Below are 12,802 nucleotides of genomic sequence, written 5' to 3'. Positions count from 1 at the left end.
TATGTTTAGTAAGCTAAACTTATTTGAAGTGAATTCAAAGTTTTTGTTATACAAACGTCTATTTTGAAGGTAAGAACTTTCTATGGCATGTAGTGCTGTATTTCATAGCACATTGTAACGTTACATTTTAGTACAGATCATAGAGTTATCTCCCCCTGGAGTGATAACTACCCTAGCGTTTCCGGTGCCATCAAGGAGCGTTTAGGCCACGCCCATTTTTTGTGCTAGTCACTCGTAGTGATTGACAGAACAATAACATCAGCCATGAGAATGATCATGAATTTGCACAGTTAAGATAGTAATTATTGCTCATATTAAAGAGATGATGATTATAGTTTATTACTCTCATATGTGCTTATTATTTAAAGCAATTCAATACTTACATGACTTGCAAAGACACTGAATAGACAGTGTTAAGTGAGTTAATGCAATCAGTTACTCATAGATAAGATAGATGGTCATACTGGGGTTGTATTACATTAGTGTGATAGAAAGCTAATTGACTGCTATTAACCATGAGCTGTACTACCCGGCGTTGCCCGAGTAATAAAGAAGTTTTTGGACAGAAAATTTATTTTTACATATTATAATATACTGTATACAACACTTACCATTCTAATTTTTAAACTGTATTCCCTGGTTGCAAAGTGGAGCTGTAAATGTTAGGCAACTCGTTATGAACACCTGGGGGGGGAGGGTGGCAGCTCTCAACGGGGTTCGGGGCAGCACCCCGAAGCTCTAGACCTTTTAAGCATCAACAACCCTCAAAGTATGCATAAAGGCAATCAATTGTAAGCATCAAAATCTATATAAATATATTGTTTATAGTTCATAGTAGGCAAAACGTTTTCTTTATTTAACAACCAATATAAAACTCATGAAACTACAAATTTCTGTAAGGGACATTGACAGAACAAGAGCTATTACTTATTTATTGCAATAGCTCTAGTTCTGTCAATGTGTCGATGACACAAATATTTCATAACTGATTCTGTATCTCTTTCAACATCTTTATATATGTGAAATATTAGAAGATTATTTAGCCGAGCCTGCTCCATGGTGCTCCTCGATGTTTTGATTCGCTTCAATGCGGAAAAGGATCTCTCACTCACTACATTACTGGCAGTCAAAACCAATACTAGATTAGTGAGCCTGGAAATTAGTGAAAATGCAAGTTTGGGGTCTTTACACCCCTTCTCCCCAATTAAAAGCAATAAAGTTCAGTTTATAAGTCTTAACAAAGTCTTACAAGATCACTCATTTGGTGAAATCACCACGGAGACATTAGTAGTAGAATGCTAGTAGCTAATAGATTAGTTATAGGAATTTCCAACCGGTCTTGGAATTTCCAACTTGGAAATTCCTTCACAGCCAGTAACAACCATTCTGCAGCGGTGTGAGCAGGTCATTCTCACATTCCTGGACCCTATGTTTTTGACTCAAAAGTGTGTAGTCGCTAAACTAGAAGCATTGATGTTGAAAAGCCTAATGGAGGATCAACCAGCCAGGCTTTTTACACACCAATATGAGCTGTTTGAGATGGAGTTGGAACATAGGCTCCAGCTTGTGAGAATGGTAGCCAGCAAATATCTTGACATCAGGATAAAGCACTACATCACAAAGCACAGCAGGCTGATTGTAGAGGGAGGGAAAGGGAAGGAAAGATCAGTTCTCTCACGACTGATAATTTATAAACACCAGTAATATATATATATATATATATATATATATGTATTGGGATGCAGTATCTGAGTATCTATCTACTGATTGCATTAACTCACTTACTTAACACTGTCTATTCAGTGTCTTTGCAAGTCATGTAAGTATTGAATTGCTTTAAATAATAAGCATATATTAGAGTAATAAACTATAATCATCATCTCTTTAATATGAGCAATAATTACTATCTTAACTGCAAATTCATGATCATTCTCATGGCTGATGTTATTGTTCTGTCAATCACTACGAGCGACTAGCACAAAAAATAGGCGTGGCCTAAACGCTCCTTGATGGCACCGGAAACGCTCGTGTTGTTGAATGCACAGTTATCACTCTAGGGGAAGATAACTCTATGGTACAGATCATGACCAATAAATTCACTAAATATAATAACGTTACTGTAGGTAACTATAGTTACTAAGGTTAACGTTCTTTTTGTTACTAAATTTTAGTATGTAAAGCACTTTTTTAAAATGTTAACGATTTTTACCAGAGGATGTTTGCATAATATAATTACTATGGGTGCATACCCCTACATATGATTTTTCACCATACGATGCCAACCCTGGAACGGATCAAAATCATATCTTAAGGGTACGCTGGTACAGTGTATGCATATTGCTGATATCGATGTTGTTTTCTAGTTGAAACATCATTGGTATAAGCATGTGAAGTAAACCCTATTAGGCAAGGGTAGGCAACTTCCAATTCAAGGGCACGCCCACACATATTCGAGGGCAAGTCGATAAACAGACTCGAGAGTGAACCGATAAACAGACTTAAGGGCGAGCCGATAAACAGACCCAATGATGAGTGGATAACTCGACCCGATGATGAGCCGGTAAACAGACTCGAGGGCGAGCCGTTGACCAGTCTCGAGAGTGAGCCTATAAACTGACTCGAGGGCGAGCCGATAAACAGACTCGATAGCGAGCCGGTAAACAGACTCGTGGGTGAGCCGATAAACAGACTCGATAGTGAGCCGATAAACGGACTCGAGGGTGAGTCGTTGACCAGCCTCGAGAGTGAGCCTATAAACTGACTCGATAACGAGCCGATAAACAGACTCGAGGGTGCTTTCTCCCAACTTTTACACCCTAGTAAGCCAATCGCAATAATTCTTGATGTTCAGTCAATAGCACTTTTAGTGAATGCAGCTATGAATCGCTGGCTGATATCACAATGCTAAAGTCAGAAACAGTGTCAAGAATTTTATATGTTACTCTCCTTGGAAAATCAAGCAGAGCTAAAGTTAAAGAACTCAATATCTTTATTGGTACTATAATTCACAGCGTAAAGCAGTAACACACCCAGCAACGGAAAAACTGAAAGTTTATTTAGCAAACTAAGGGAAAAATCCACAGTTGATCGGTTGCACAATTATTAGGTCAACTGTTGCCACAATAAGATATTTCGAAAACTAAAACATTAGATACTTGTCACTAACTAATGGCGTAATAGGCTACGAGTATTAACAATTTTCTGAGTATTTATATAGTAACATGCAAGTTCTAAAACAGGATGGTAATAAATGATTAACATAAAAATTTACTATTATGAAACATAATATTATACTACAACGGACATGTGTTAAGCGAGCGCATTATAATTATCTATTCAAATTTAAATAAACCGCGATAAATCCAGAGAACTCTATTACGTTTCCTAGTGGCCTATAAATGAGAGTACAAACTGAGCCACTTCATTAGTTCCCCTCTCCCAAAAATGGTAGCCCTCTTCAGGGCTACCATTTCCATCTCAAGCGCGTTGATTCGTGATGACAATAGTGGGAACTCCGTGTCATAACTATTGCCAGCCTTTTTTATTACACCTGCCTACCGATATCATTTTCATCATTGATGAAATGGTCGGGCGTTTGTGTGATATTGTTCAATCACGCAAATGGCTGACCAGGTGAAACTAATCCATAATTAATTTTGTCTAAAATTCAGGCATAAAGTTTTAGTTATTCAGCCATTTCAGCATGTATTGGATATTCATTAAAACATGCTGTAAAATTTGTCATCTTCAGAGCTATACAATGTCAAGGCCAATCGGCTGACTGAGTAGTGCTTAGTGGCTGCATACATGATTACATAGCTTGCTTGTCTCTTTCTCCATTTGTAAAATTAATGTTGTTTTATTCTTTACATTATCAAAAGTCAATATGAATGGCATAGTAAACATTATAATGCATAGTCTTAAATGCAAACAGAGTATTGCTCACAACAGGTTAAATTTTACAAGAACTTTGAGTCCATTATTCAAACTAACCTAGTAAGTTCTGTTCATTGAATGATCAACTTCATGAGAACAGCTTCCTTTTAAGAAGATATGTTTGTAGTCTTGTATGTTTACATGAATCAAAGAATCCTATCAAGTACTTCCAAATCTGAAAACTCAGTGAATTAAATGTAGAGTAGAAGCTAACCTGTTGTGACATCAAGGGATTAGCGCCGTTGTGGCATGGTGGTCTACGATGTGGTCTATGTGTGTGGTCTACAATTTCGTAATTTTCATTGCTGTTGCCTGCTACAGATGCTGAACTTCCGATAGGACATTGAACACAAATAGCGTGTGACCTACCAGGGACTGACTGATCTTCTGCTATCTCGATTCCATTTACTTAATTTATTCTGGTAGTTATAAAGCATGCCAGATTAATAAGTATCTGGATTCAGCCATAGCATTATAATATGCTCGAATCTATATATCGAATCTTGAATCTTATATATGCCTCGAATCTTCTTGATTTCACTGTATCGTTACTTAGCTAGTGTATATGTGGCTTGAAAGGAGAGAAGAACTTGGATAAGTTGTCTTTGAAGTAACATCTGAAAAACGCCTTAATCGTTTTAGCATGATCTCATGCAAAGTTTATCTGAAAATTAAGTTGTCTATCAAATTTTAGAAAGAAGAATTGGTTGAGTAAATGAAAAGTGAGTTATTTTATTTTCTGTTGCGATGTTAAAACAGTAAAAATACTGAAATTGGAATGGTTGCTCATAGTAAGTTTTCATCAAAGTTAGGATCATATTGAATAACTCGAAACACTGCATTCATTGAGTTAAAAAAATAGCTCATTAAAAAGGACGTTGATGGCAAATACAGTCCAACTTTGATTTCCCACCATAATCTGTTTTGAGAAGATGTTTAAAAAACAATTTGTTTTGGGTGCTTTCAGAGTCCATACATGTGCTACAAAACAGTCTAAAAATAAATTTTTCATGTTTCTCTTGGATACTACCTCGTTAACAAAAAAAGTCAAGAGTAGCACAGATTTGTTACTACTAGTTACTACTTTCCTACTACTACGTTAAGTTTCAGTTTCACCCACTGCTACAAAAGCAAGAGCAAATCTGACAATCTACTTGTCAGATATCTCCTTTTCTGTGCCAGGTATATGTTTATATTTGCACCTTCATCATATGCAGTTTTAGTTTTCATGAAAACGTTCATAAACTGCAACATTTCATCCTATTGCGAACATTTTTTTTAAATATTAGTTTTTTCTTCCGCAAAAGGATAACAATATAGATTTTGATAGCCACCAATTTCTATGTATTAAATACTTTTGCATTGATTTGTCTATATTATAATCATGTCAGCGCTTGGAAAATCCACTAGCTCCATAATAGTTTCTACAAGACAAGCATTTGGATAGCAGATGTGCGTACAAGATGTAAATGTATGCAAGTTGAACTCAAAGCATTCTTACAACGACAATACATGTGGTACACATAGGAAGTTTAAACACGCCCTTTATTCCAAAATAACTTTCCCATTAAAAACAGACTTGGGTTTTATGTGGCTGACACTAGCTCTGCCACGGTAATAAACATTTGGTAAAAAGGTATCACTAGTAAAAAGCTGATAATACCATGGGTTGATAACACCTTAATGATACAGAGAATGTTAATAATTTGAAAATGGCGTAATGGCAAGAGTTTTTTGTCAGGTTTTACAGCGTATATGCAAGTATAGGTATATATGGTAATAGTTGCTCGGATAGTAGTGGTGTTGTTGAAGTTGTTGGAACAAATAGACGGAATGACTCAACTTGCTATAGCATATTAGCTTGTCAGCTACTTGGAGACACCCCTGAATCAGCTGTCAGATAGGTTCAAATGTTTAAAATTAGCATCATTTGTATAGCTGACTAGATGAATGGCAGACATAGCACAGGTAATAAAAACCAGCTTATAAACAGTGGCAGGTAGTATAGTTGCCATTGGCTAAGTTTTACCATGTTTTCTCAAATTAGCAAATTTACTAATTTGAGTAAATTAAGCTAGGACGCTGATAAGCTTACTATAATAAGAGCTGTGAAGCCAGCTCTAGCGACGTTACGCCTCACTCAATATTGATATTTTATTTGATGTAATAACTATGAGCACAATTAATCCAATGTGTTGCAAATAGCCAGTGTGGGTTAATGGGTTAGCTCGTCCGCCTTTAGAACTAAATAGAAGGCAGATAGATGGGCAGATAGAACCAAATAGAAGGCAGATATATGTGGTCTGTTCATCTCAATTGCTGCATGGATGGTATGATCCCAACTTTGGCCTTTGTCACGGATGACCTGGTTCTTCTATTACTTTGTAATTGTTATCTCCTGCAGTTATAATCTAAGTGCCGGTTGGGAGATGTACTGCCAAAAACATTGATTGCAGCCGCTACAAGTATGCACAGTAGAGTTTTCCAGTTGCTGCTTTACAGCACACACACGCTACTATACATCTGGAATGCAGTAGTTGCAATCATCTGGAGGTTGAATGGTGAGTTGGTTCAATTTTCTACTGACCCTGATTCTTGTACATATTTGTTTGTTCTCCAACCAAGACTATCACAGCATGACTAATTACTAGTAATTTCAACTGGACAGAGCATCTTACTGTAGTTGATGTAAGACATAGGATGAGTAGTGGTCTGATGGTAACTAACAGAGCCGAGTTTTGTGTTAAATCCAAATCTGGACAGCTTTTAGTATTGCACTAGTACTGTACTATCATATCTATCTTTCACACCGGAGCAAGGTAACCTAGAAATAAATCTGATTATAATATGACTCCTACACTATTGTAAGCCGGGTTTAATGCCATCCTAAAAGCATTGAGTCATTGAAAACATAGAAATTCGTGACCAGTTCACTGGATGCCTTCTTAATAAACTGAACTGGCGGGTTGGCTATCAGTAGCAATGGCATGTTGCAAACTGAAATTGCATGATGAAAAGTTTCCTTTTCTTACTTTAATTGAGATTAAATCTGAGAACTCGTTATATCTTACTGTAGGTCATTAAACTTACTTTTAGGTAAACTGTTGACTAAGCCATGATTATTGGTGACCAGGTCAGGAATTCTCTAGTTGGTCATACTTACTATAATAAGTACTATGATGATGATGGGTACTCGAGGTGAAAGAATGCGCCATCCTCTACCTTCTGTATCCAAACTCATTAATCCTCATAACGGAATTTTTTTCCTTTGAGATAGAACTCTTATTAAATATTATAGCTGGTATATTAGAATTGGTATACTAATACTATAAATGGTATCGTTTTGTGACTTACTGGTCAAAATATAACATTTAATATAACATAAGAAACAAACATCCTTATACAGCCACTACTAAAAAAGGTCAAGGTTAAACCAACAACAGGAATCTTTCTATATCGGAATGCTGCTGAGACCATGATATAGCATTACAGTAATACTTCAACTTACGAGTGCTCCAACATACGAAAAACTTGAGATACGAGCCAGCTTTTAAGCAAGTGTTAGCACTAACATAAGAGCCATGTTTGAGATACGAGCACGTGAGTCACTTGCCAAGTATGCCGGAGGTTTTTTATGAAAACAGCATCACTCTGTATTTTTCAATTGCTCAGGTTATAATTTTGTATCGTGTTTTTTGTGCGCGGTTTTCAGTGCAGAATTATGTGAATTAATGGTACTGTGCGTTGACCGAAAGTTTGCCAGTAAAATGAAAAATAATGCAAAAAAAAGCGAATGATAACAGTTGATATTAAACGGGAAATTATTGAAAAATATGCGAAATATATATGCGTGATTGAGCTAGCTCAGCAATTTGACAGAAATACATCCACAATTATCAAACAGAAGGATGATATTCAGGGCATTTAGTTCGCAAAAGGACTAACGATAGTTTATAAACGGCACAGCGATCTTCACGACTGCTTATGGAGAGACTGCTCAGACATTGGTTAAAAGATAAACAATTGGCCGGTGACAGCGTACTGAAACGATGCCATGTAAAAAGGCCGGGTGCTATCTATCAAAACTATAAAATTAGACATTCGGACAAGTTGGCTAGTGGTCGTGCATTACCCTTTGTGACGACACTTGTGTTCGTCTTAATCGCAAAGGGACGACATTGAAAGGGCGACAAAGGGAAACATCTTTAGGCCGTCTTTAGATAGGTTTATCTTAAAACGGCCGGCTGGTCGTGAAAGCGAAACAAAGGAAAAATTAGCTAACCAGCGAGAAACTTCAAACTATGAACGTCGAAGAAATTTTAATTACGTCAAGTTGAACATGAAAGTTTGCTTTTAGGTTTGCTTCTAAGTTTGTCTGTTAAGACATTGATAAAATCCAGATTTATCAAATTCAACTGTCGTAATGAAGGATAACTTATATCTCCATCCCTGGAAAATACTAGTGTTAGCTGCTATTGTATGTATTTAATTTTACATTTTAATTAATCACATTTCCTTGCATTATTTTTTTTTGTTGCTTTTTGAAAGCATGTGGTAAGTTAGGACAATAACCAACATGTTCTTTCTGTTACAATATCTTGTTTTGAGTGTTTTATTTGCATTTTTTAGAGTATGGAAACCAATCAATATATATTTAATTGTTCTATATGTAAATAAATTGCACCAACATGTGAGCAAATTAACATACGAGCTCAGTCTCGGAACGCATTAAGCTCGTAAGTTGAAGTATGACTGTATTGAGATTTCAACCAGCACAAATACAGTTAATACTTTCACATGCTAGAGGCATAGAATTTACCAAGTGTAACTGAAAAAAATCTCATAGTCTCAGATTTTGATGATTTTTTAATATGTTGTTGCCCATGTTGAAAAGCGCTTAAATCTCAAATGTTGATCTTCTAGGGTCATCGGTTAAGGTACTATGAGGATTTGAACTTTGACCATTTGTCGCCCGAGTTTGAGGGCATAACACGTCTAGCTGACTTTAGACTCATATAAATTCAAGAATATACAAGTTAAAGGTCTACATTTTTTGTGTCCACACATAATTTCCATATTTACACCAAAATAGGTTTGAAATTTTTCGGATGAATAATGTGGGAAATAACTCCAACCAAAAATGACCGAAAATGCTATTTTAGCGACTATTTAAAAGCAATTATTACCCCTAAAATATAATTTGTCATTGTTTCTGTTGATATTTCTGAATTCCTCCAAACCTCAGCTATCCAAAACTAGTCTCCTCTTATCTGTGGATGCATCGGGTCAATGTCTAGAAGCCATACAAGATTAACGTCTTTGTCGAAATATTGCAAAAGTAAAGGTCAAGGTCAACCTGTGGTTTCAACAAAGTCACATATTTTTTTTATGTTTCACACCAATTAAGATATGCAGATTTCATTACAACCATCAAAATTATGTGTTTCAGTCTGTAAAATGCTTAAAATTGAGTTCTAAATGCCCTCCAAACACTTTTGTAAATCGCCTCAATTAAATGAGATTATCCCCCCTTGTCAAGCTTCAACTTGGCTGATTATTATCCTATCAAGTTCAGATTTGCTGTGTACTTGTGGTTTGTGATTGTGATAGTAATGAGGCTTAAAATATTTTCTTAACTTACATTCCTCAATGTTATCCATTGTTGTAGCTTCAAATGCATGTTTTGCCTAAGTTGGTGGTAGATAGCGGTGCCACAGCTAATAGAACATGCTCTTGTGGTATCCAGCAGATGCCATTTCGCTTTGGCCATGTGAAACTGTTTGTTGAGCTTTTGTGCATGAATCTCACATTAACATCATTGTTCTCTCGATCATAGCCAATTGCCATCCCCATATACCACCGACCATCATACAGGCCAGATATTGTCCAGGTTGAGGTGTTAAGGTATTGCTGGAAACATGTGAGGCATCAGCCTTTCTAACTTTGTATTCTTGTAGCATACATTTTTCATCAACCAGTGGTGAAAGTTTTCAAACTTCAATGGCTGTTCTACTGAGCGGCTTGAACCAGTGCTGGTTCCGACAACCAATGACTCGTTGTGCTGCTTTGAACCTTGGTTCCAAAATTGCTGCTTGTTCTGCGACTTCTTTAGTGGTTACATAAAACACTTCCACCCCAGCAATGTTTTTTTTTTAAATCTGCATATGTTAATTGGTGTGAAACATGAAAAAAATGTGTGACTTTGTTGAAACCACAGGTTGACCTTGACCTCTACTTTTGCAGTATTTCGACAAAGACGTTAATCTTGTATGGCTTCTAGACGCTGACCCAATGCATCTACAGAGAAGATGAGACTAGTTTTGGATAGCTGAGGTCTCGAGGAATTCAGAAATATCAACAGAAACTATGGCAAATTATATGTTAGGGGTGATAATCGCTTTTAAATAGTCGCTAAAATAGCATTTTTGGTCGGAGTTATTTCCCACATTATTCATCCGAAAAATTTCAAACCTATTTTTTGTGTAAATATGGAAATTTTGTGTGGAGACAAAAAAATCTAGACCTTTAACTTGTATATTCTTGAATTTATATGAGTTTAAAGTCAGCTAGATGTGTTATGCCCTCAAACTCGGACGACCAATGGTCAGAGTTCAATTTCTCATAGTACCTTAACCGATGACCCTAGAAGATCAAAATTTGGGATTTAAGCGTTTTTCAACATGGGCAACAACATATTGAAAAATCATCAAAATGTGAGACAGTGAGGTTTTTTCAGTTACACTTGGTAAATTCTATGCCCACAGCAAATTTTTTATAGGGAGACTCAGTAGTTCATTTAATTTGTTCCACACATCTTAACTGTTTCAGGAACATCAAAAAGAGTCTTTGAAGCCATGAATTCCGACATGGAGAACCCTGCACAAGTTCTTCGAATAGTGTGGAAAAACCCCTACGTGTTTGCTGCTACTCCAAAGACCTATTTCACAGTTCATGAAAGATTTGCTCCAGTAGATATTGTCCTAAATAAGAGAATCCATCTATTCTCTGTGACTTCAAAGAGTGCTGCTTTTATGGAATTAGACTGTGATTTATTCAATGTTAAAGAATACCCTCTAAGCTGGCTCACTCAGACCAATCATGCAATTCGACTGATAATCCTCCCTATCAAGGCATTCGATGACCTAGTTGACTCCATTGATGTTGGAGACCGAAACGTTGTTTGGATGTTCAACACGACCCGTTGCGGATCTACTGCCTGGGTTCAGGTATTTAATTCTTTGCCTGGTTGGACAGTTTACTCTGAACCCTTGCCCATGAGGTACACTATAACATTTGGAGATCATGGCTATTCTAGCGCTGAGAGTTTTTCCCAAACACCAGTATTTACACGACTTGCTGTCTCTGTCATCAAGTTATATATTAGGGAAGTACCAAAAGGTGGATCAGTGTTTTGGAAAGCTTGGATTTACGATGAGTATCTTATAGAAACGATAGCCAACTGCTTTCCACACCACAAGATGCTCGCAGCTTATCGAGAAAGTTTTCCGTCGATAACTTCTTTTTATCGAACATTTAACAACGATGGTTACCTTCGCTACTTCAGTGAAATTTGGTTGAACCATGACCCGTATGATGACAAGTTTTGGTTTGATATATCAAATCTCGAAGGCTGGACAAACGGATACGACCATGAATTCTGTAAAAAGGTTATAACCTCAGTTCAACCAAAGACTGCGGTGGAATGGTACTGCTTTCTGTGGGCAGCAAAAGCAGCATTAATCAAGCGAGCTGTCGAGGCAGGTGTGAACATCCAAGCTATTAAGTATGATTCGCTGTTAGAAAACAGACGCGCCACGATAGCCAAAGTATTTGACTATCTCAGCATTAACTCTGATTTATTGGATACTGCCTGTAGAGTTTTGAACTATGATAGCCAAGCAGGAGTTGCTAATGCTAGCTGGGATACGAGAAAGCAAGCTGGAGGTACAGAGTGGAGCGAAGATAAAAATTTAGTGAGACGATGTGAGATGATCTTGAAGGCTTTTGGTCTCCCCAAACTACATTCAGAATTAAGCTTTCCAAACACTTTTTAGTAGCTGCTCCAATTCGAGATTGGTCTGACAACTTGATGGTTTCTTAGATGAGGCAAAACACTCTATTTATAGCTATTTGGTATGTTTGCGCATTAGCAGTAATGCAGGTAAATAACAGATGAGTAATCTGTCATAGCTACATAGATGGCTCTATATGGCCATTTACCTATAAACTGAATGTTTTGGGCAATGTATTGTAACTGAGTCATGTTCTGTTTAAAGCTTTTGAAGAATGTTGCTTTAGATATTCACATATTCATCATACTAATAAATATCACTAATATAGCTTGTCATTGTTTATCAATATCAGCTTTGTACAAGGTGAATGCCCGACGCAGCACAAGGGATAAAAATTTTTGCATACAAAGTTTATTTTTAATTAGCATTCTAACTTTTAAATGAAGGTATTGGTTTGTTTCTGTGTGTCCAGCTAACACATAATCTAAATATTTGAAAGTTTGAGGTATTGATAAATTTGAATGAAAGTGAAATTAACATCATTTGTATAGCTGACTAGATAAATGCTAGGCATTGCACAGGCAATAAAAACCAGCTTATAAACAGTGGCAGGTAGTATAGTTGCCATTGGCTAAGTTTTACCATGTTTTCTCTAATTAGCAAATCTAATAATTTCAGTAAATCAAGCTAGGTTGCTGTTAAGCTTACTATAATATGAGCCGTGAGCTGTGAAGCCAGTTCTGGCTGGCGACATTACACGTCACTCAATGTTGGTATGCATATTTTATTTGATGTAATAACTATGAGCTTGATTAATCCAATGTATTGCAAATAGCCAGTGTGGGTTAATTGGT

The 12,802-nt window shown here is 36.6% G+C and overlaps 1 protein-coding gene across 1 annotated transcript; it reads left to right on the top strand.

The window, feature by feature from the left end:
• The first annotated feature begins 6,347 nt into the window (after window positions 1–6,347).
• On the top strand, window positions 6,348–12,262 carry LOC137405932 (uncharacterized). The gene is made up of 2 exons (XM_068092406.1): window positions 6,348–6,497; window positions 10,765–12,262. The coding sequence occupies exons 1-2, from the start codon at window positions 6,404–6,406 to the stop codon at window positions 11,988–11,990; spliced, it is 1,320 nt and encodes a 439-aa protein (XP_067948507.1). The 5' UTR covers window positions 6,348–6,403; the 3' UTR covers window positions 11,991–12,262.
• Window positions 12,263–12,802: the final 540 nt, after the last annotated feature.

Source organism: Watersipora subatra, chromosome 10, assembly GCF_963576615.1.
Source record: "Watersipora subatra chromosome 10, tzWatSuba1.1, whole genome shotgun sequence".
NCBI lineage: Eukaryota > Metazoa > Bryozoa > Gymnolaemata > Cheilostomatida > Watersiporidae > Watersipora > Watersipora subatra.
The sequence above is the reverse complement of the archived record's forward strand: the minus strand, read 5'-3'. Positions and strand labels throughout refer to the sequence as shown.

What these genes read in the sequence shown, in the direction of transcription:
- LOC137405932 (XM_068092406.1), top strand. Translation starts at nt 6,404, where the DNA reads ATGCACAGTAGAGTTTTCCAGTTGCTGCTTTACAGCACACACACGCTA. An exon ending in AATCATCTGGAGGTTGAATG is followed by an intron (nt 6,498 to 10,764) that starts GTGAGTTGGTTC and finishes TAACTGTTTCAG; the next exon opens with GAACATCAAAAAGAGTCTTT.